At 49.5% G+C, this 23,542-nt stretch overlaps 1 protein-coding gene across 1 annotated transcript; it reads right to left on the bottom strand.

Moving 5' to 3' along the window:
* Positions 1 to 1,222: 1,222 nt before the first annotated feature.
* On the bottom strand, positions 1,223 to 22,904 carry CHMP4B (charged multivesicular body protein 4B). Its single transcript, XM_035343938.1, has 5 exons — positions 22,589 to 22,904; positions 6,443 to 6,620; positions 5,547 to 5,661; positions 5,008 to 5,134; positions 1,223 to 2,028 (listed from the first exon to the last, which is right to left on the bottom strand). The coding sequence occupies exons 1-5, from the start codon at positions 22,782 to 22,784 to the stop codon at positions 1,961 to 1,963; spliced, it is 684 nt and encodes a 227-aa protein (XP_035199829.1). The 5' UTR covers positions 22,785 to 22,904; the 3' UTR covers positions 1,223 to 1,960.
* Positions 22,905 to 23,542: the final 638 nt, after the last annotated feature.

Below are 23,542 nucleotides of genomic sequence, written 5' to 3'. Positions count from 1 at the left end.
CATGCAGCAGTGACAAAGCTTGAACAACTTCTCTGTTGGAAAAAAAAACACACAGGGTTAACCGAAATCTGAAAATATCCAGATCCCAGTTTTCTGCTTGGCTCCTTTAGCAATTAACAGCACAGAAAATAGGAAAATTCCGATGCAGCTGCAAATTGAGGTGCCCAAGGAGGGCAAGGTAATTGACCGTAGTTTGCTGTTAGGAGACAGACTGCCTCTCCTAGGAAGGGAGAAACTCTGGGCACTGGGTGCACAGCTGCAGAAAGCCTGCTCACCATTGAGAGCTGCTGCCTCCTGTGCTGCATCTTGGTGTTCTTTACAGTTACGTTTTGCCCGCAGGATGAGCCTACTTTAGGCCTACTTTAGGCTTCTTAGAGCCTTACTCTAAGAATTTTTTGCTATTCCCTGACATTATGCAAAATATCAAGGAATCCAGTGATGTTCAAAGCAGAAAGAGTATGAGATCAATCCTCATACGTGCTAATAAAAAGTAGGATTAAGAAACCACCCTCACATTTCTCCAAAAGAAACAAGATTGTCCTAGCCATCTGGCTAAAAGTAAACAGGAATCTTGACGCTCTTTATTGCATTTTCTTGCTGTGCAAACCAGGCTCTTCCTTTAGTTGAAGCAATTGGCTAAACGACCAGGAAAGAAAACATGACCCAGGAAACAGCTGGGTTGCCAGGTGGCGCCTCTGTCACTTAGAGGTTCTGAGCTTCTGCAGCAGCAGCCTTAAAAGCATTAAGTGCTATGGGACTGCTTTGTCCTCTCCCAGCTAAACCTGAACATTTCTGCTAAGACACTTCACTGCACTTGAGAGTGTCAGTCATAACTCCTATGAAATACCAGAGCTTTAAAACACGTTTTGTTTGCACAGTGCACAATGGGTGTTATTTCTAAGACAAAAAAAATACAAAGCCAAGGCTCTCAGCCCTGTCCTTAAACCTGTTGATTCCAGTATTAACCCAGCTTTCATTTCTCCTTAGTGTGGACTTTGACACTGTGCCCCAGGAGATTATCAGAATAAGAGCCGTGAGAGTCCTCTGGCCATTTCTCTCAGCTAAAACCCTAGTTTTATACAACTAAGCTACAGTTATACAAGCAAAGTTCACCTAGCTTTAAAGAGCAGATGTCACTCGTGTAGGAAGAGGCCAAATGGCACTGAAGTAATAGAGTCGGATAACTTAAACAGCATAAGGAAGCGATGGCAGTACTCACAGATGAAAATTAATCAAGATATTTAATACAGTGCAATCCATAGTAGTTTCTTAATTAAAATAATTGTGTGCATGTATCTGAATGGGTTATTATCACAGAAAAAGCAATAAACATCATAGTGCTATGTAGAAAAATGTACAACTGAAATTTAAATCTTCCCAACTTCCAAGATGTATTTGTCAACTGCAAATCATTATCACCAATTAAAATGGGAATAGTGACTACGCTGCTGCGGTGACAAACACAAGGCTAGCCACACATCAGTAAAGGGATAGAAACATTGCAAAGAACTAAAAACCTAAAGCATTCCTGCACCTAAACACAATAAGAAGCCGATGGTGGCTTACAACTTTTCCTTTTTAAAATGCCTTACAAGACTTCTAAACACACTTAAACTGACTTAAAATTACAGAGTGTTTTTCAGCTTATGTCAATTTAATATGGCCCAAACTTTTGAAGATGAAGATCCAGCAGTGGCATTAGCACAGTCCAAAAGCTGAATGTTTGATTTTGCAAATACCTTTTTACAGAAATTCAACCGTACGAACTGCAGGCAATTCCTCCTGCTCCCCCTTCTTTCCTTCGTGCAGACCTCACTATGCAGAAAACAGCAATGCAGTTCCCACTGCTTCAGGTTAAAATTAAAGATAAAGACATTTTGCTTATGCTTTCTCCTCAACACAACATATTTGCACCCAGAATAGGTAATCAAAGTCTTTTTCCAGCCATTTACTGCCGTGGTTACTGGGCTTCTGCCCACGCTTCCAGCTGTTTCATGTCTTCATCCTCCTCTTCCTCTCTCTTCTTGGCTGCAAAATATTAAAAGAAAACCAGTGAGTTAAGACGGGGAATCTTGACAGAACCCAACAGCGCTCCCATCCATTGCAGGAGAGAAGACCTAACCAATAAACGAAGCACCAAATGCCAGATGAGGGGGGGAAAAATTACACAAGACCTTTTCAATTGAAGGTACCTTCTGAAAAGCCACCGCGGACTAAATTTTCTGAGGTTGCCCCTTTAATAGGAAAAAAACATAGGAAGAATGCAAACACGCATGAGGGTTACGATGTGTACGCCTGCAGCATCTACTGTTTTCCACAATCACCATGCCATAAAGGAGCAGACCCTGAGCCCTCAGTTTCTGAGCCCCCCCCAGAAGGATTTAGTTTCTTACAGAAACCTGTCTCACATCTCCAGTATCACAGTCTCCCAAACAAAAATAAATCCCCTTACTCCATCAGTAAGTCCTCAAAGCCCAACAAAACACAGAGGTTTTGGTCTAGCTAAGACTGGAATCGAGAGACTTTCAACTCTTGTGTCTGAAGAGTCCAACTCTTGGGCTGAAGAGCTACCTAGCACTAGGTCTGTGCTACTCCCCTCCTCGTGCCATGCACACCAGGAAGCATCATGCTATCAGTTCTGGTCCTTTCCGGGGAGCAAACCACGCTGGTTGTTACGATATAACATGATAAATCTGGTTTCTGCAATGAAAACAATCAACTTAGCAAACCATTTTAACCAAGAAATAGCTACAATAACTTTGGAAAACTCCCAAAATAGCTATTTCCTCAGACAGTGTTCCAGCTTCAAGCTTCAAAATCACTGTTTCAAAAGAGGCAAATAATTACTACTTAGAATGGCTTGCGTCATCTTAATGAAACCTTTATGTAAGGGGGAACTGAGTCAGCTTTAAGTCAAACTCAAAAACTATTACTTGTAAAGATTTGGAATTCATTTTTCTAAATTAAGATCTTCCGGCCTCCGCTAAACAAAAACAGCTTTTGCCTGGATTCTTTCAGACACCCATTTAGTTGGCAGGCAACAACAACAACAACAACAACAACTCGCATTCAGACTGATTACGTCAAAATCCAGACAGCTCCTGAAAACTGGAAAAGCAGGAAAGCTCACAATCATTTTCCATCCAATGACTGAAAGGGGTAAGAGTCACCTCTGCTGCAAAAGACACATTAAGCATGCCCCTGAGCTGGTAGGAAAAGCAGTCCCTTTGGAAGTCCGGCCCATGGTGACCAAAAATACTTTTGATCCCAGTCTGGATTAGGTCATTTTTAAGTGAAAAACAAGGAATGAAAACAAAAGAACACAAAATGCAACAAACAACAACAGAAAAAATCCACCCAACGCCATCCCCAGAATCCCAGGTTTTCCAAAACGCTGGACTCGGAGGCAGCTTTAAATAAAAAGCAAGGAGCGTGCCATTCAAATAGAGCAGTGGGATTCGAATTGCCACGAAAAGCCAGCTTAACAAATCCTGTAAGACACTGCTTTATACTCACAGTTTTTACTATGAAAACCATGCATAATTTTTGTGATTATTTTACGAAGTGGTATGCCTACGTGAGCGTTACGTGAGGCTGTATAGCTGCTCCAACATGGACAATTCCAATGCCTCTGACTAGGCAGCAGTCATTGCTAGCTAATATAGTGCAGAAGGTGGATTTAGTCGGTACGTTTTAATGCCCGTATCCAACCAACGCTCATCAAAACAGCTATGAAATAAAAAGGTAACGCCCACATTTATTTAAACGCTTCCTGCTGCTGTCAGATCTGAATTTGGATTGTCTCAGACTCCAGACCGTTTTTTTGTAATTGATGTAATTCATGCCTTTCTCGTCAACACTTATCAACGATTCTGCCTAGCAAAACAGAACTAGGAAAAAAGTGCAAAATCAATTACACTGAAACGAAACGAACAGAGCACGCAAGGAGCAAACTTCATAGCGTGCCACCTGACGCAGACCTTGTTGTTTGGCACTGTCTGCTGCTTCCCAAGTCTTTAATTAGCCTGGAAAGCAGCAAGATAATTACAGGTATGCTGACAACTAGTTGGGAATATTTTTTTGTCCTCCAGCTTTTTGGACCTTTTTTCCCCTCCTAAGTAAGCACACCAAATAGAGCTGCAGAGAGAGACTACAGCTTACTTGTAATGCCCTATGGCAGATTTAGCAAGCTGGGTAGTGAAGCTTCACATCCCATTAACGCACGTCAAAGGTTTTCCCACTCAGCTCTAAGTCACGAGGTTATCACTTGTAGTTCACATAAAAGTGATTAGTTCAGATTTAACAGCAGCTTTGAACTGTGTAAATGCTAACACTTCTTGACCATTCTCCACGTTACATCACCATACTAATTTTTGCTAGATATACATGTTCTGAAACTGTCATGACCACAAGTCTGGTACGGTCTGGCTTGGATATGTGCAGATGTCAGACAGAGAAGGCAACCATGGACCCCAAACAGGAGACTGAGGATATACAAGTGAGTTCCTCCCAAAAGCCAGAAAAATGGGAATGACATTTAAAAAATAAAAAACAAACAGCAGCAAGGAAGCATGGTTCAGTGTGGATACCTGAACCAGCCTGGGACTAATTCTAAGAGCTAATTTGCTCTCAACTCCCTTCCTTTTATATCCACGGTCTGTTTGTCAATATTACTTCCCCGTTGGATCAGCAGCAATTGGTAGAAGGTTCCCACTGGCTTCCTTCTTCCACAGCTTGACTCTAACCTGAGCATCATCCATGCTGCAGATAAACTGGAAGTGCTAGAACAAATAACAACTATCACAGGAACAGTTGTTAATTCCCATAGTTCTTGTGAAAGGCAGGTTAGCTCCTTGGAGAAACGTCACCGGATGTGATTTTGAACTCATGAAGCTGTTTCAAGCAACACGTCTGTGCTGCCTGCAGCTCGGATTCTCAAATCAGAGGAGCTAGAATTTAAGTGAGTATACTTGACAACAACCCAAGATGTTTCTGGTCCATAAATACCTGGCTTTGATGGTATTGATATCGAGGGCACGTTTGGTAGTGGTACTGTCTCGGGACCACTTATTTCCAGCAAGTTTTTGTCTAGTTCTTCTTGTTCTAGTTCCTCTAGTTCTGCCATAAGTTCATCCTAGTTTTAGAAAGAAAGGAGAAAAAAAAAGACGACACTTTAGATCATGTTTATTATCAAGCAGATTTAGCTGGTCGTGTTATCACAGAAAATAGCTTCAATGCACAGATCAGAGCAATCTGAGGAGATAAGGAATCCGAATCTTTGTCTGAATTCCTGTATTGCTCTCTTGTAGTGAAGATGGTGGGGAAAGCAGTGAAAAGAGGAAGATAGTGCAAGTCCAAAAGTTATCACATCCAGTCATCCAGACCATTCTCAGCATAAAGCCAGGTACACAACTGCTGTATGTACTGGTAGAAACAGCAAGTAAGAAGTTCCAGGAGTGATTTTGTATCCCAGTACTATAGCTAGATACATGCAGCATGCAGATGTTAAAAGATTTCATTTAAACAGAGGGAAATACAAAGCATACCTCATCAAAATCTTCCCCAAATCCTACTGGCTTTGAGATGGCTGTTGAAATCTCATCTGCCAGCTCTTGCTGTTCTGCAATGTCTTGCATTAACTCATCGACCTTATCAATATCCCTGAAAAAGAAAGGAAAGAGTAGGCAAATCAGGCACTTTCCCGATCTGCACTTAAGACCATATTTCCTGGTTTTCACAGTAATGCCACACCACGGTGACACTTTACAAGGTTCTTTCTCTCAAAATATTTTGCATGCAAATCTATCTTCCTACACCTCACATCCTGATCTCAAAATACAATTCATTTTTTTTTCCACTTTTCCCAAGAAGCTTAGCTCACAGCAATTATATACAGAGACCTTGTACAAAGAGGCTTTGGTTTGTATTTTGACATTATTATTAATTCGCTCTGTTCCCTAATCCAGCATTATTATATTACATCTAAAATATCTGCTTTTGGAACAACATTCCCATAACGCAGTTTACATTGAATTACTGCGACATACACAAACTCCAAAGAAACTGCTACAAACACAAAGAAAGAATGTTAACTCCCCCCGTGAGACTTAAAATTCTTGCTGTTGTGAGGTGGATCTGCAATGGTACACCCTCCCACTTGCTTTAAACTACACTGATGCTAGTCTTCTGTTGGACAAAGTGCATTTGGCATTATTGGCTTCGTGTCACATGAAGTGGTACCAAACTGAGGAAGTGTTGGCCCTTCGTATTTTGGTTAACACACAAATATACCTAATATTTCGGTTTTATTTAAGTTATAGCCTCTTAAAAAGATTTTGCTACACTCACTGTACCTTTAGTTATGAAAAACTTGGTATTTAGCAGATCAAGCAAACACCAAACTAAAGATTACTACAGGAAGAAAAAGAGGGGAGTAACTTACATGTTGTCGTGAGCAGCTTTCATAGCTTTAGCAGCAAGCCCCATGTTCTTAAGCACTTCCGTGTTAGTGTTGGCATTTTCAAGGGCTTCCCTCTGAAATTCAATTGTGGATAACGTGCCATCAATCTGCGCAAGCTGCTTCTCGTACCTTTTCTTACGCTTCAGGGCCTGAAGAGCAGCTAATCAACAGAAGGGAAAAAAAAGTAGGATTTGTGAGATTTGTACCCCAGACAGCCCCTCACATTTTGCACGAACTGGTACGCAGCGCAGAGCAACGTTAACATCTTCTATCGTTTGTCTTACATTTACCTCCTTCAAAAAAATTGCTCTAACGTGGCCAGACGTGAGCTGCCCATCCATCCCGTCTCCAGAAGGACACGAGCCAAGAAGTGTCTCGAGGGCTCAGCACGGCCCAGCCAGCCTTAACAAGGCCACAAGGCAGAAGCCACGTTAGAGCAAACAGCAGGCACCCTGCGAGCAGGTCCGCGTGGGAACACCTCTGCTCGGGAACACCTCTGCTCGCTCACCCACGCGCATCACGGCACAGCTGCTGGTGCAGCAACCATCTGTGAGGTTATGCTGCTGCTGCCCCTGCCGGCCAGCTGAACTTCAGTGCAGCTGCAGGGAGAAGCAGCGTGTTTGTACGTACATAGAAGTAGTCCTACATAAACAAACCGTGCATGGACTGCTCCAGCTCCTCCTGCAGCACTCAGCTCCTCCCAAGCAGGGCAGGCAGCAGCAGACGCTCCTGCAGGCACCCTGGCAGGCAGCAGCAGCCTGGTGCACGCTCAATGCGAGACGCTCACGGTGACAAGAAGCCAGATTTACACATGGCCTCACCTGGACGCGGTTAAAAGTCTCGTAGGGGTTGTGTGGAGGGAAAACCTACTGAGCACTGTCACTGATGAACCAAGAACAAGTACAACACAGTGGGAAACGAGAGACAACTTCCCTTCGAGGCACTGCTGCTCCCCTGACAAGCAAGATTTCTTGCCCACGGTGTCATGGACTTGGTTGTGTAATATACATCCACCCACTTGAAAAACTCCACTTGGACACAAACCGCTGTCATGACAGCCTTCCTCTCTGTTTCTTAACTTCAAACACTATTCGCACCTTTGCCTGTCCCCGTTACAACTCCCTAGCAGATATTCTGGTGAGGGGGGACTACGGTGGAAGAAATCCCGGCAGCAGGCAGCTTCCCTTATCTCCTCTGCAGAGCCACGATAACTTTGTGACACGCTGAGTAAATTCCTGCAACGGAAGCAAAATAGCTTGTTTCCTCAGAGCACATTAAGCCAGCAGACACCTCTTGTATTGTCAGATGCCATCTTGAGAAGCTTGACAGCCCTTCAAGACAACATCCTGGCACCCGGATGCTGTATATATACCCCCAGCTCTGCAACCGACTACCAATACGCTGCTTTTGGTTATTTTCAAATTACCAAAGTGTCCTGGGGGAATTCAAAAAGTACTTTGGGCAGCTGCAGCTTCAGCTGCCAGGCACACCTGGAGGGGACCACAGGCTGCCTTCGCAGATGTGAGCACAAGGACAAACGAACATCATCACCTCGGCTGTGCCAGCACAAGCCGTTTTGGGGGCTTCCGCCCCAACAATCAGCAAATCCCCCCCCCCCAACACGTGCTGGCAGCAGCAGTTGCTGTTTCCGTCTGGCAGAAGCAGGGCAGGAAGGGGTCTTTGTGTAGTGCCAAGGTGAGCGTTTCTTGGGACTCAACACAAACGTCACCTGAAATGTTCCAGCTTTACGCCAGACGTAAAGCACAGAGCAGCGCGTTACCGGCGCTTTCGGTCTGGCTAATTCTGCACTAATTGTTTAATTAAGGATATCCAAAGTTATCTTAGAAAGATAAAACTGCTAATAGGCTGTGTTTATACACTGACAGATGCCGGGAAAGCGTCAGATAGCAAAAGCACATTCTTTATTGAAGACTTTGTGCATTAAAGAGAAGTATAGGCAAAACCAGGGGGTTTATGACCATTACACAAACCCGAGCACTGTAATTTCCGTACAGTTCCCCACTGTAGCTTTCCCTGAGAACAGCCACAGTTTATCTGCATTTCCTGCCTACGTACTCTCAAAGCAAGCCCTGAGACACCGAACACCGCAAGCATCATGGTGAAAGAGCACGTGATCAGGGCTTATCGGGCGGTTGTGCAAACCTACCCCTCCCTCCATCCCCACGCACGCCAGCTCAGCGAACCAAAACTGCACCGCCCGGCCTTCGCTGCCTTCCTTCCGTCTGTCGTTCCTTTCCCATCTGTCCTTCCTTTCCTACATAAGCAGGGGAGAAATTAACAGAGATCAAGGCTCCTGCTTTTGCAAAAACAAGCTACGTGCTCCGCCAACCTCCAGCCCAGCGCCCAGGCTCGGCGTGCCCCCACTGCTCACCCCCGAACACCAAGCCCAGCCGAGGCCACGAGGTTTCTGTGCCCCCTCTCAGCAAGGACCCCTGCAGGAGCCACCTTCCCGTGGCCCGGATGCTCACCCAGACCTACGGGAAGATAAGGAGGTAGAAATCCCTGCGTGTCACAGCCACCTGAAGGGGCAGGGAGCTATACGCAGCCCTAGCAAGAGCCTCGCATCCGGGCAGTTCGGGACCGACATTTAGCACAACCCAGTGAGGGTCAGCGATAAAGGAGTTTCTGCAGCGACGAAAACCTCACACTACTGACTGCAATTTCTTGCAGCCAACAGCACCAAGGAAGGCGGAACAAGGTATTCAGTGCCTCAGATTATACAATCACAACCTCCCGCAATTTTCATCCACGTTCCCTTGCTGAACTATCCCAACGTATTGTGTATACGAGTAGGTTTTATTAAGCTGGAAAAAATACCACCAAGTTCACTTAGGTCACCCACACCACTTCCATCCTCCAAGTCTGGGCAATCTGAGTCCCACACACACCCCAGCAGCGAGGGGACACGTGCCTCTGGGGTCTCCTTTCTGCAGGCAGCAGCACTGACCCCGTTCTCTCCCCACGTCCCCGTCACAAACAGGTCCGGCTCTGCCCCGCTCAACCAGGACCACATGCAGACCCTGCAGGCCACTGGCTGATCATCTCTGCCATATACCAAGTAGTATCAATAAAAAATGCATCTTCTTTCAAGTGAAATACTTAAAATCATGTTTTTTTTGTTTGTTTTTTTTTCAAGCTTGTTCCAGTTCGGTTGGTTTTCCATCTCCCTCCTAGGACTGATTTCTTACTTTTCAGGTGTCTCTGGGGCTATAAATCGTCCACGCTGCTGTTACACTTCACGGAGCAGTGGTATCGGATGGCAGCGTACATCTCAGGGGATGATTCTGGTTAGATCTATAATGACTTTATCTCTACTCTCCTATTTAGGTGTCAATTTCTGAAGACCGATGAGCAGCTCAGCTGCTTTTATCCTGCAGAACAGTCCTCAGCATCTGCACAAACACCTCCTGAAACCGTGCGCTACCAGAACAATACATTTTTATTAAATTCTCAATGAAGTCAAAGGTATAAATACTTCATCTGAAGGGAACTGCATTAAATCTTTCTCCACAACATCCATTCTCAGAACTTGAAATGAATACGAAGACGAGCCAGTTGGCTACAGAACGCCCTCCGGCACGACGGTGTTTCACAGAAATGCAAGGCACGGATGTGCCTTTGCAGTCGAGATGTAACACAGCCCAGCTTTGCTCTTCACGAAGAGGCAGCCATGAAAGAGGAGACCTCAGGACCTGCACCTCTAATTATGCCTTTACTATTTCCAAGACAGCAATTAAATCGGCAGGCAACGTAATTCAATACCCACCTATAATTGCTGTGGAACTGCCTCAGCAGGACCTGCAACCATCCATTAAACCCAAACCATTTATTCCCTGACCTAGGCAGACATGCCTCGCTCACGACCCAGAACCTGTTGCCAGCACCCTGGCAGCACATTTCTCTGGAAGGAGCTGATCTACGTTTTCCACGTGTGACAATTTCCTTACCTTAGATTAAAAAAAAACCTGTGTGAGATAAATTGAACCAGCACCCCACAGCAGCTTCTGTGAAGTGCCTGAGACTCAGACGCTCCAAGCAAACAGGATTAATGCTTTTCTCATCGTGACTTCCATCAGGCTGTGCGCGGTGTGTCTTATGAGAGCATTGCCTTCGTGCAGGATGAAGCACAGAAAGGCTGAGATCTCAACCCGTCAGCGATTATTTAGCAGTGGGTCCGCGCTGGATCGCGCGGCGTGGCTGAAATGCAGAAAGCAGCCCGGTGCTGCCGGGCTCTGCACTGAAACCTCACCAGCTCCTCGGTACAGGACACGCAAAGGACACCAGGCAAGGGAAAGTGAAGCACGCTGACTGCTCAGGAAGCACCGAGCGGGCTGCAGCATCGCCCTGACAGCCTTCCCTCCACATGAAGTCACATTCCAAGTCGTTAGGTAACACCAGGCACTTCTCCCCCCAAAAAGCAGGAAGGCTTTGGACTGGGGTTAGCTTGCTCTTGAATTAACCTATTTCTATATCAAAACAGCAGCACTGCTTCAAAGCACTGGCTATTTTAGGAGGGGATCTTTTGGCTTGCCTTTTTTTCCTCTCCTTTCTTTTTATCTCAAGTCCCCTGCAGGAATCACAGAAGGACAGCGATTGCTGACCCACCAGAACAAACTGACAGACAACCAACTCAGCCTGCTAAACAGCGTTGGACTCGATGTGTTGCTGCAAGAAGCAAAAAAACAGTGGCAGACTTAGAACTATTAAAAAATAAAAATCCTAAGCTCAGTGCTTATCTTCGCTTAATAAATCAAAGCAAACCCCACGAGAGCAAAGATATTTGATGGTTACATGGAAAGTTACTTTTCACAAGACGATAGCAGGAGCCCACTAGCACTAACGCAGTATTTTGGGCAAACTTTACAACCCCCAGCCTCAAGGTGGGACAGCGCGTGCTCTGCCTTCCAACCCCAAGGTGCACGAGGGCATCCAGACGCTTGGAATACCCTCCAAAACCTAACAGCAGGTAACAAAACTTATCTGAATTTTTAGTTAAGTTCTCGGCACTTGCCATAGGTAAGTACCCCCTGGAGAAAAATCAGAAATGTGTTTTATTACAAGTAAATTGGAAGGTCATACATTTACAAGCAGCGGGGTGACTCCCGTTACCCATTAAGAGATGGTGAGCAAGCTCAAGGGGATCGTTTCCATCTGACAGTTTGACATATTCTTCGCCTGTAGTATCGGCTACAGCTGGGACATTGGACCCAATTTGCACTGATAAAGGTTTAACGGTCAGAGCTCTGCGTGAAAACTGCTGTCATTTTCCTGAACGGAAAAACACGTGCACAGGCAAATTTGAAGAAAAATTTACAGCCGTCTTAGAAAGTCAAACTTGTTGACATCCAAAAATGCTTTCCTTCTTTCCCTTTTAGTCTTCAGTTGCTGAACTGCACAGTATTAGTTTATTTTTTACAGGTTTGGGTTTTTTTTGTTACTTTTAAATTTCCGACCTACTTGAATTTCTGTGGCAGCCCCCCCACAAAAGTCCAGCAGCAGCTTTATGCTTACTGTTCAACCACAGTGAGCAAAAAGAAGGCACAGCAGCGCCCAGCGCTCCAACACGACCGATAAGCAGGACCTCCTGTTATGGTTTTCAGCCACTCCTCTGTCTGATAAATGAACATTCACAAGGGAAAAGGGCAGAGTCGTTTTGCCAGACTATCTTCCTCTGTCCGGGCTTACAAGTCTGAAAGAGCGTAACAGTTCACCCAAATAATTTCACTTTGTTCTCAAAAAAAAATGCTATCTGGAAGAATTTTATGTAATTTTTAAGGTATTTCAACCTGTATGTCAACAATTATTAACACAGCCACAAGTCTAAGATCTCCCTCATAATATTTACCAGTTTGGTAGTGAAATAAGAAAAAGGTTCAGAGCGATCAGACGTTAGCAGGATAATAAAAATACATTTTTTGCTAAGTAATGCTGCATTCAGGGAGGAAAAAACTGGCTATGAACATCACTAAGTTCAAAAAAAAAAAACAAATCAACCGGCCTGCTGCAACTAAGCCCTGCTTGTGCACTGGCAGGACAAGCAGTGTGAACAGGGTACTTAACGCCCACAGCAATCCTACTGAATAAATGCTTTTAAATATCATTAGTAGCAGAATATAGATTGGTTTAGAAAGAAACAAGGAAGAACTCAAGCCTCCTTTTTCCAAATACTTGGAACTCCAGGCTCTGCTGGCAACATGTCTCGAGGAGAGCAGGAGGAGCAGGTGCTTCAAAGAGCACTGGGAATGGTGGCAAAAAACACTTGGGAGTTTCACTGAGTTCCAAACCAGGCTTCTACGGAGGTCCAGGCGTTGTGAACCCGGGGAATTTGTCCTGACGGACGGCTCACAAGGCGCACGCTCACTGCCTGTCCACCTCCCACCTGTAACTGGAAGGAATGGCACAACGATCTGTTAGAGTTACACCAGACACCTACAACAGAAGCAGAGGAAGATGGATTAATGGCTCTGATTACTGCAGCTGGGGGCGGGGGTAACCTCACATCCAATTTTTAAGTTCCCTCTGGCAAACGAAAGAAGAAATGGCAGAATCAGAGAGACCATCAGAAAAGATCACCAGCCACATTCGTATGCAACGAGAAAGTTCTACAGCAGCCTCAAAAATCACGGATGCTGTGTCAGCCATGCCATGCCAAAATAAATACGGTGAGGTAACAGAGAGGCTTCCCAAAGGGGTCTCTTGGCCCCTCTCACAGAAAGCCCATACCCCAGAGGTGATGGAGAGTCACGTCACGGCGGGTGCCCTGCACGTTGTATCGTCAGCCTGTCTAGAATTTACCCAACGGAAGCCGCATCATTATTTTTGCTGCTTCTGAAAACGTGATTCCATCTTCCTGCTGCTTGCCTAGGCAGAAAATATAATCATCAACAACATCCTCGCTGCCCTTGAAAAGGGAAAAACAAGAGGCACCACAAAGCGTAACAAGTAAATTGCTGCCTGGCTTGCAGCGGCTTCACCTTCGACAGTGACCGTTAATCTCTCACTCTGCGGAGAATTAGCGAACAGCTCACAGTGTCTCACAAAAATCCCACAAAGATCTAATTTAAAGCAATTCAGAAAATACCCTCCAATGCTACAAGCAGACAAAAAGCTCGATGTAAATGCAGGAATGATAAATCCCACTGCACTTCCCAAAATTCCTTCATACCTCTGAGCTTAGCCTTGAATAACCAAATTATTTCTGATGCCTGCCAGCTCAGAAAAGCTGAACACCACTTGTAGGGGCTCAAACCCAGCAGAAAAGACTTTTTCAGCAGAAAAGCATGCAGGCAGCACCTTGGCACAACCAACCCGCAGCACGTCCCAAGGAAGCTCTGAGAGCAGCCGGGGCTCCCACCGTGCAGAAGCTGGCAACTCTCAGTTCTCTGCTCAGGGACCCAGAGGTCAGATCTTTTCAGGACACCTCTAAAACCTTTTGGGCTGTTTCCAAAACCCCCGGTCCGGATACAACAGCTAGAGAGCACCCTTGTCCTTCACGCTTCTGCCTGGGCTTTTTTTTTGGCGCAGGTGCCGGTGCTGGAAATATCTCCTGCCCTTCATCTGCTCCAACAGAGCCCCGTGCCGGTCCTGCACGCCGGTGACACTTCTCCACCTGAGAAGGAACACAAAGCCTTTCAGTGACACTAACAACATGCCAGCAACCAGCATGTAAGCCTGTTCCTAACTGGTTGCCCATTCATCACCTGCCTACATTCAGCATAAAATGTCAGAGGTCAGAGAAGACAGCTTGGATTTTAAGCATCACGGTGTGAAAGCGGATGGGAGAAAGAGGCATTGAAGCATGGTTAAAAATAAATTGACATCAACTCCAAGGCTCACACAGGGCAAAGCAGCAGGACTTCTTTCCCAGGGAAGATCACCTACCGAGATCTGTGATGTCTGGAGGACACACGCAGGCCTAAAAGTCACTTTATGCTGAATGCTTGAAGCCATCATCACGCATTTCCCCCACTACCAGGCCTAATACCTCCAGCAGAGCTCCCAGAAAGCAGCCACCAGGGCTGGCAGCAGCCTCCTGGGCCTCTCCTCGAGAGGAGGCAGTGGTTTTGCCCAGGATGAGACTGGGGTTCTGTCTTTTTTCTCCACTTATCTTTCTGTCTGTCTACTAAGCATCAATTAGTTCCCAAACCCTCTCCTCAGAGGATGGCAATGTTTCCTAGCTCAAAGGTTAAGCGACTGATTAAAGCTACTTGAATAAAGCATCTCAGCCCAGACAGAGAATAAAAGCAGCCTTCTGTCCTCTCTGAATCTAAAACACCAAGATTACAACTTCTCTCTTGAAGAAAGTAGTGCAAGAGCATTTAGGCTATCGTGCAAGAGATTGAACTAAACAATGGGGATTCACGGTTTAAAAATGCGTAAATACACGAGGGGGAAGTGATCAAGAAGAAAGCATCCCTGTGCACCAGCAGCCACCTCCGCAACACGCCGGGCCCGGCCCCGTAGCTCCGCTCCCCGCAGCTGGGTTGGAAGGAGCTGTACTTGAACCCTAACACACCTCGCCATGCTTCCTTATACGACTGAGTCAGAAATAGCCATTTTTATGAGCGCAGAAAGTGTGTTTCTGAAGGTCACAACCCATGATCGCAATGTGATTTACTGCCGAAGCAGTGACTAAGTCACTCAGGCTGAAAATTGCAGACCGAAGCACACCGCACTCGTGGGGCCAGAGCTGGTGAGACGAGGAACTTCCTCCTGGGCCCGGCCTCCTGCAGGACGCAGAGGTTAACAGCCCAGGATCAAAGAAACCCTTCGAAGCTGATTTCTTTGCTCCTTGAACAGCAAGACAGCAATCCTCTGGTCAATAATCCTCACTGAGATAATCTCCAGGCGAGCTGTCCTGGACACTTCTGTCTTTTTCCCTGAGGCCACTGGGGTAAATGAGCCTCTCTTACCCTACCAAAGTGCCCACTAACACTGCCTGCTGTTAAAAACCTGCGCCCTGCTTCACATCAGTTTGATACTTATACACGCTCAGAGAATTCAGAATTCAACATTCAGAATTCAACAAACGTTGAAGGGTTTTGGACAGAAAAAGTATGCTCCTTAAGGGCTCTTTGGGACCCTGACAGACTGCAAATACTCCTTGTGGGTTTTCTTCATTTTGAGACTGCTGAAGGACGCCTAGTTAAAGAGAGTCCCAGGAAAAAAAAACACTGTCTTCCTCTGAGCCTCTGTGCCATAAACACATCAGAGAGGTTCAGCTTTACAAGAACAGAAGCAGTTCCTCTTAAACATCTCAACATGTTCTTCTTTGACGGGAAAAAAGAATCCCGAAGTTTAAGCAATAGTTTGGAGACTAAGACACAAAATTCGGGAGATCCGACCCTTAAGTGGCTCATTTGGAGACATGTTCTTCCTGGGGAAGGAAGGAAGTTACTGACTGGGTAATCTGTCACCCTTTTTCCAGCTCTGTGAAGTTCCCACTACAGTGTCGCCAAGCTGAAGAATTTCATTGAGGCTGTCACAATATTTAGCACTTCCCTCAACATCTCATCTGGTGAAGTTATGCTATTTTGAGATGTGAAAAATTTAACTTTTTTTCATGAATTTTCCAATTTCAACACCGACGATGGGAAGGGGAAAAAGTTGGGAAAACCCCAACATTATAAAGCAAATAAATGGAACCGTTTATTTTTCAAAATACCTCGCACTTCTTGACTCAGCCTTTGAACACTTCGCTGGTAAGGCCGCAGTCCACCTCAGGGCCTAAATTTCCTTTCATTTCTGATGACAGACCCGTACAGTCTCCAGCTCCAAATGGCGTGTTTGCCAACCCACATCATCATCACAACCCTCACAGGTCACAGAACAGTTTGGGAGGAAGGGACCCTTAAGGCCCACCCTGCGCCACCCCCTGCCCCCAGCCCAGGCTGCCCCCAGGCCCACCCAGCCTGGCCTTGGGCACCCCCAGGGATGCGGCACCCCCAGCTCCTCAGGCAGCCTGGGCAGGGCCTCACCGCCCTCAGAGGGAAGGATTTCCTCCTCACATCTCATCTGAACTTGCCCTCTTCTAGCTCAACGCCATCCCCCCGTCTGTCCCTACCCCCTGACAGGGTCCCCCCCCTCTCTCCTGCAGCCCCCCAGCCCCGGGCAGGCCGCTGGGGCTCTCCCGTGGCCTTCTCCTCCGAGCTGTGGCAACCATCACGACATGGGCACGGGGCAGTCACACAGAAGGCAGCAGTCGTGGAAGTACTGAGCCCTCAGTCGCCGCACACAGGGACAAAACACACAAGTCCATGTGTGCAAAAATGGGTGCCTACCCTGGTTCTTGGGACAGCACCAACACAAGGTGTCACAGCTGACTGCCAGCCAGGGCAGAGTTAAAAGACAACATCCGTCAGGGTAACAGTTATATTACGTCAGCGCTAGGGTTATATTAACCCCTATAAAATGAGTCCTGGAAAGGCTTCATATAACTGATGAACCCGCAGGAACCCAGAGCAGGCACTTCCCCGCTGGATTTCCAACCGTGAGGACGTGAGGGGCAGAACAGTCACTGCCTTGGTCCCAGCCAGGCCCTGAGCTTCCCCGATGGGGAACCCAGCTCTGCCCGTGCCCTTCCCACCAGCAGCCACGTATTTCCCCACGCCGGTACCACGGGAAGGTGTGCAGTGCCCCAGCCTCCTCGCCTGGGCCCAGCATGGCGCTGCGAGCGGACCTGCCCTGCACCTGCCAACGGCCTCAGCCCCTGCAGAGCCAGGCTCTGCCAGCACGGCCACCAGCACAACCCCCGTGGGGCCGTCAGGGGTCCGAGGGGACGGCTGGGCTCTCCCGATGTCTGACGTGAGCGTTTTCAGCATCCCCCAACAGCACCCTGTCCGTTTCAGGCACTTTGTGCCACAATTTCCACCTCACTGGTTACCTGGCTGCAAATCCACAGCGAACGCTGAAGTACCCACGTGCTCCAGCTTTTAGTTCTGCAAAATTGTGCAGTTTTCGGTGGCAAAGTTTGGCTTTACACCCCACTCCCACCAGACTCGCAGAGCCTCGCTGCCTGCAGGCCAGGCCACATCCTCCCCGCTCACTCCACAGCCGTGCAAAGGCTCCGGGCGAGCGGCGCGTGCTGCCCCAGAACAACAGGAAGGGCAGCGTTAACAACGTCTGGTTTTTTTTCCAAAACAGGTAAGGATTTCACTGGGGGGGAGCAAAAATCTGTCCAAATCCTGGCAGCGGCCTTCCAGCCAGCAGCATACAGCCCAGTGTGCTACTGCTTCCAGCAGCGATGCAGAGGAAGGGAAGGCTGCAATCCCTGCTCGATGTGAAGCATAGCCGTGACCTCTGCCACCACCGCAGGCCTGAAAGCTCCGAAGGCGTGAAAGCTGCAAGCCACCAGAGGCCTGGAGGGAACAAGCGCCAAGCCCAAAATCCCAGCACGAGCCCTGCCAGCGAGAACCAAGCTGGCAGCCTGCTGAACAGGTCCGAGTAAGCGAAGGAGGGTTAAACCACACCAGCACTCCGCAGCAGCTGCAAACTGCAGCTCGGAACCAGAACTAGGAGCCCTTCAGCAGGCTTTACGAACTAGAGCTGAGGCTTTCCGGGGTACCGGAATGCAGCGCGTGATGCACTGCAATAGAAAAAGCAATTAAAAAAATGCACTAAAATCAATGTCGGTGGCTGCCAACACACCAGGCTTCCCCTCTGGCAGCACACGACACAGAACAGAGAAAGGACGGACTGCAGCGAGTCGTTACCAAATTGCATCTGGCAGAACTGCAGGCTTGGGGGGTTATTTGTGCAACTTTGTAAAGTTTTTTAAAAGGCGTTTTGAATCCTCCCATCCCTCCCCAGTTGTTCTGTACTGGGGCAACTGGACTCCAGGAGTCTGTTCTACAGGCACAGGACAGAACGGCAGACTACAAGGTTCCTCTTACTTTCAAACAGCTCCTTAAAACCAGAGTAACCAGCACGATTCTCCCAAGCCAGGCGCTTAACACTCAGCCCATTCACCTTAGGGAGGATGAAGGACTCAGCCAGCATTGCTATCGATTTGCAAGCGATCCCAAGCGAGACCCTAACACACAGGACCACGGTCGCTGCAGTCTCTGCCCGTACCCAGGCCTGGGGCTGCAGCCTTCTCTTCCCTGAATTCCAGGTTATTTGGACTCTTTGAGCCATTCAGACCCCTACATGAAAGCAACCCCGCCATCACGCAGGTGTGCTTCCACATTTCGGTGGATGACCAGTTGCCCCCCAGCTGGGGGAACCACGTCCCCCTGGGGTTTCACCACAATTACAGCACTGGGACTGGCCCCGCACCAGAGGAGGAGGCAGAAGCGCCCTGCGCCTTCCAGCCGCGCTCCTGACCATGGGACCAGCCCCAGCGCTTGTTTGTGTGCCGGAGAGCAGAAAACAAGGTTGGCGGGTGCTTGTTTTGTTTTTTAGGGAGTTTGCTTCTGGCTGCAGCAGCCACTGACCCAACCCACGCGCTGCCCACGCAGCCACTCACGTTAGCGCAGGAGCAGCGGTGGAAGCAGACGCTGCCCCTCCTGCTCTGGGGAGCAGCCGATGCCAACCGTGGCGCTCCGGGCAGCCCTGCCGAGCTCCGGACAGGGGGACGCAGCAGACCGACCTGACTGACAGAAGGACAGGCTGAGGAGGGTGGGATCGGCCAGCTGAGCTGACCCGCCCGCGGCAGCACCAGGGCCTGCTGAAAGATGATGGTAGGGGGCATGAAGCCTTGACTTTCGGCTTCAGCTGACGCCCAGCTTTCTTGTTTGGCTTTCTTTTTTTGGTGTGAGACGGAAAACGGGAGTGTTCTCTTTCCAGGAAAAGCCTGAATTACACAGCTGGTATTTAGCCGTGGTTTTGCATCCATTTTGTACTTGGTCACCAGTGCCGAAAAAAACAGCACTGTGTATTTACAGAGAAGGAGGAACTCTGACTAGCTGGCAGAAATCAGAGTTGGTAGAAAATCCATAAAATGTCAGTCTCCTGCTAACACCTGAATGTATCTACTGCACATTAGCTTGGTGTCAGCTTTTCCCTCTTCCCAGTACTTGGGGACCTTGTGTTCACTGACAAGAAGGTAAAATCCAGCAGCAGGCAGGAGCGTGCCTGCACTGATTTACTCCAGATCTAACCCCCGGTGGGCTGCTCCTAAAAGCAGCACCCAGCAGGGCATCAGGGCTCTCTCCCTGCTGTAAAAACTTCACACGGAGACAACTTCACCTTGGGGTTTCATCAGAAAAGGCAGTGAAAAGACACTGGCTGAAGCACGATACCCACAGAGTGGGGGATAAGGAACGAACACACTTTCTGTACGCGCTATTTCCTCTGCAGCCTGGCTTCCCAAGCTAGCTCGGTGGTGGCCAAAGACGTAGAGCTGGAGCAGTGGTGATGAAGATCAGCCCAAGCTATCCTAACCTGACGCAACACCACCACGAACACCAACTGGAGTGGAATAAAAGGATGCAAAGGATGCGGCAACCTTGCAAACCATCGGGCGCACAGCCACGCACGCCTTTTGTCAACGCAGCTTACTTTCAGGACAGGTGCAATATCCAGCAAGGAAAGGGCTGACTGGCGTTCCAATCACACTCGCTGCTGCTACTTACAGCACTGAGCGGAGTGAGCCCACTCGTGAGCTGGAGCAAAAGTGCTGAAGAGCCTTTTGAGGAAAAAAGGTGAACGCCCAAACTCACACCGTCTGCAAAAGAACAGGCTGGGCGCTTACAGAGATCACAAAACCAACACAGGCCTATCCCAGGTCCTTCCCAGAAGACAGGACATTCACTTTTCATCCTATTCTAAGGATGACCAACCTTCTCCGTGGCAGTTTTCCACCCCACGGACAACAAATGGTAACCCCACGGAAGCTGTAACTGCTGCTCTCCCTAACACACGCCAAAAACAGCAGCAATGCCTTGCAGATTGTTGCCTTCCCCCTCCCCAGGAGCTACTTGGGTGCCACGGAGCAATAAGAAGGAATTGGTAGAGCGAAAGAAAAAAGAAAGAAAAAATGCTGCCTGTAAAAATCCCAAGGCCCGAGTCCCTTCAGAAGGCACAGTGATCGTCAAACTGCCACAGCCGTGCAGCCAGAAATGAAAGACCATGAAAAAAAAAGCTTCCTAACACAAGCTGAAAGCCTCCCGTACCAAGAAGCAATGCAGCCTGAGGACGTGCTGAGGATATTTATACCAGCTGGTTACTCATTTACTCCTCTTAACTTCAGAATTTCACGAGAAGCTGTCTGGCTGCACAGCCTAGACACCCACCCTCCATGCAGGTGATGAAAACACACGCACAAAACAAGCCCCTAAATTAATAACAGCCCCGCATGTGCTTGGGGCAGGCACAAGGGCCAGAAGGACCGTATGAAGTTTCTGTGCTTCCCTCTGGCTCCCGGGGTGCCGAAGGAGCTGGTGAATGAGCCTTTAGAAACCACGCGCTTGGCAGCCGAACAAGGGCTCGGTGTGCCAGCAGCACAGAGCGGCTCCTCCCGCAACGCCGAGGGTGCAGGACGCGCACCTTCCCCCCAGGAACACGGAAACATCGCTCCGCGTTCCCCTTGATCTCCCCGTGAAGCTCCCTGCCCACTGCTGCAGATGTGCAGATTCTGCTGCCTGCTTTACGCAGCACCTTCTGCCAACGTCGAGACCTCCCGGCCGTGCATCTTGGTGAAGAGCAGGGACTTCTAAAAACACCCAGAGGGAAAATCCAGGGGTCTCGGAGAGGGAAGAAAGCTGTAAGGATTTTTAGAGCTGGGTCTTTTAAAAGTTCAGATCTAATAAAGAGCCAATCCTTAAAAGCCCTCCCTAATAAATCAGCTGTCATTTGGTGTTGCTTAAAACGTCTCCATTAGATCAAAACATTTCCATTAGATCGGAACATTTCCATTAAAAAGCAGACTTTCATAAATAAAACCAATTTGTTTTTATTTTCCCCTAGGTTACAAGTTTAAGTGACTTTGCGTCACCGTCGCAGTTTCCAGGTTATAAAACAGCCTGAAGTTGGAGAGGGACAAATCCAAACAGCCATGTAACAAAAAAGAAACGCGCACACGGAATTTGTTCCTGCTCAACTGACGGATGACACCTCGAACTCTGCGGAAACGAACAGCGCGTCCCGAGGAGAGCTCGCTTCCCAGCGAGCCGGCAGATAGCCCCTGGCTTTCCCAGCAGCCCAGTATTAACGCTGGCCTCTTGGCTTCAGAGAGGAAAAAAAAGAAAATAAAAGTTTCCTTGGTGGGGGGGGGGGATGTTTTGGCTTTCCACCAGAAAACTATCCTCAGCCCTTCTCGTTTTCACAGCTCCTTAATTAACACCGGGATCCTGTTCTGCCTGGACACCTCAATTAGCCTGACCCAGAATCCTACAGCGCACGGGCAGGTTCTCCTCCCTCCTGCGCCTCCAAGGAAAGGCGATGCCTGCACTGCCCGGCGCTGCAGCCCACAGCACACAGAGAGGGGTGGGGAGAGGCCTTACAGAGCCCAGAGCCCACGAGTTTGGGTGGGAAGGGACCCTTAAGGCCCACCCTGCGCCACCCCCTGCCCCCAGCCCAGGCTGCCCCCAGGCCCACCCAGCCTGGCCTTGGGCACCCCCAGGGATGGGGCACCCCCAGCTCCTCGGGGCAGCCTGGGCAGGGCCTCACCGCCCTCAGAGGGAAGGATTTCCTCCTCACATCTCATCTGAACCTGCCCTCTTCTAGTTTAACGCCGTCCCCCCGTCCTGTCCCAAGCCGTAGCAGGAACAGAAGAGGAGAAGTCAAACAGGATCGGTAACAGGTGCCAGAACTGCAGAGCAGGGCTGTAACGATGGGTATCGGGGTTCTTCTTTTGAGCTTGTCACCGAAGTGGGCCAAAAAACCAGAGGAGAAGCTCAGCCTTACTAAAGCTGTTGCAGTAAGCCCCAGGGGAGCCTCCTGAGGAAGGGCTCGGCAGAGCCCCGGCCCGGTGCCCGGCCCCAGCACAGCCGCGGCCCCGGTGCCACCGCCGAGCTCCGAAGCGGCTCCAGACGCCGATTCCGCCCCGCGGCGGCAGACCCAGATCCGTTTAACCCAAATCCGCGATTTTTTAAAGAAAAACAACCCCGGGCGGCGACGCCAGGCCCCGCACCCCTCCCCCCCCCCCCCCCCCCCCCGGCCCCTCACCGCGCTTGTTCTTGGTGCCGTGCTTGCGGGCGGCCGCCAGCTCCTGCTCGATCTTCTTCTCGAGGAACTCCTGCTTCTTGCTCAGCATCTCCTCCGTGTCGCGGAGCCGCTGGATGGCCTCCTGCGGGGACGGGCCCTTCCCGCCGCCCTTCCCGCCGGCCCCCGCCCCGAACAGCTTCCCCAGGAGCCCCGACATGGCTGCGCCGGCACGGGACGGGTCCGGCCGCGCTCGGCGCTCCCCTCGGCCTCGGCCTCCTCCTGCTGCTCCAGCCGCCGCCGCCCGGGCCGCTGCCGCTGCTGCCGCCGCCCCGCCTCACCGCCCAACCCCCGCCGCATACAGCTCCCGGCGTGCCCCGCGGCGCAGCGCCGCGCCGGCAAGCGGCGGCCGCGCGAGGGGCGCGCTGGGAAATGGAGTCCTCGCAGGGGGGTGGGGCCGGAAGCGAGGCACGCCGGGTAAAGGCGGGGAGGAGCGGGCCGCCGGGGGGGGGGGGACCGGGAAGCGGCCACCGAGGGCGGGTGACGTCACCGCGCCGTGACGTCACGGGGGCGTTGCCATGGCGGCAGCGGCCTGAGGCAGGGCCGGGCTCCTGGTCCCAGCGGTGGGGGTCGGTGCTGGGGGGGTCCCGACACCGCGGGCGTCACTTAGCGAACGCCAAGGGAGCCCCGCGAGCAAGCGGGTGCTGCGGTGAGCTCCAGGCAGGGGCAGGAGCTCAGCCGCGAGGGTCTCCGACAGCGCTGGCTCCCAGGCGGGCCCCACGGGAAACGGAACAAATCGGGCACATCTTAACCGACCCTGGCGCTCAGGGGAGTTTACACAGCTGGGCAGAGCAGCACGGAATGGGATTGCAGAGCTCCTGGCTTGCCGCGATGAGCCGCCTTCCCCACACAGAACAGCACTGAGTGCTGCCCACAGCTCACTGTCTGTCACAGCGTCCTCTTTTTTTAATTACTTAT

Source organism: Oxyura jamaicensis, chromosome 20, assembly GCF_011077185.1.
Source record: "Oxyura jamaicensis isolate SHBP4307 breed ruddy duck chromosome 20, BPBGC_Ojam_1.0, whole genome shotgun sequence".
Classification (NCBI taxonomy): Eukaryota; Metazoa; Chordata; class Aves; order Anseriformes; family Anatidae; genus Oxyura; species Oxyura jamaicensis.
This window is presented reverse-complemented; position numbering and strand designations above follow the sequence as displayed.

Excerpts from the sequence above, each read along its gene's own strand:
- CHMP4B (XM_035343938.1), bottom strand. The coding sequence starts at position 22,784 with ATGTCGGGGCTCCTGGGGAAGCTGTTCGGGGCGGGGGCCGGCGGGAAG. Across the intron at positions 6,621-22,588 it reads CGGCACCAAGAACAAGCGCG|CTGCTCTTCAGGCCCTGAAG; the intron begins GTGAGGGGCCGG and ends TCTGTTGATTAG. Across the intron at positions 2,029-5,007 it reads ATCAATACCATCAAAGCCAG|CCAAGAAGAGAGAGGAAGAG; the intron begins GTATTTATGGAC and ends AATATTTTGCAG.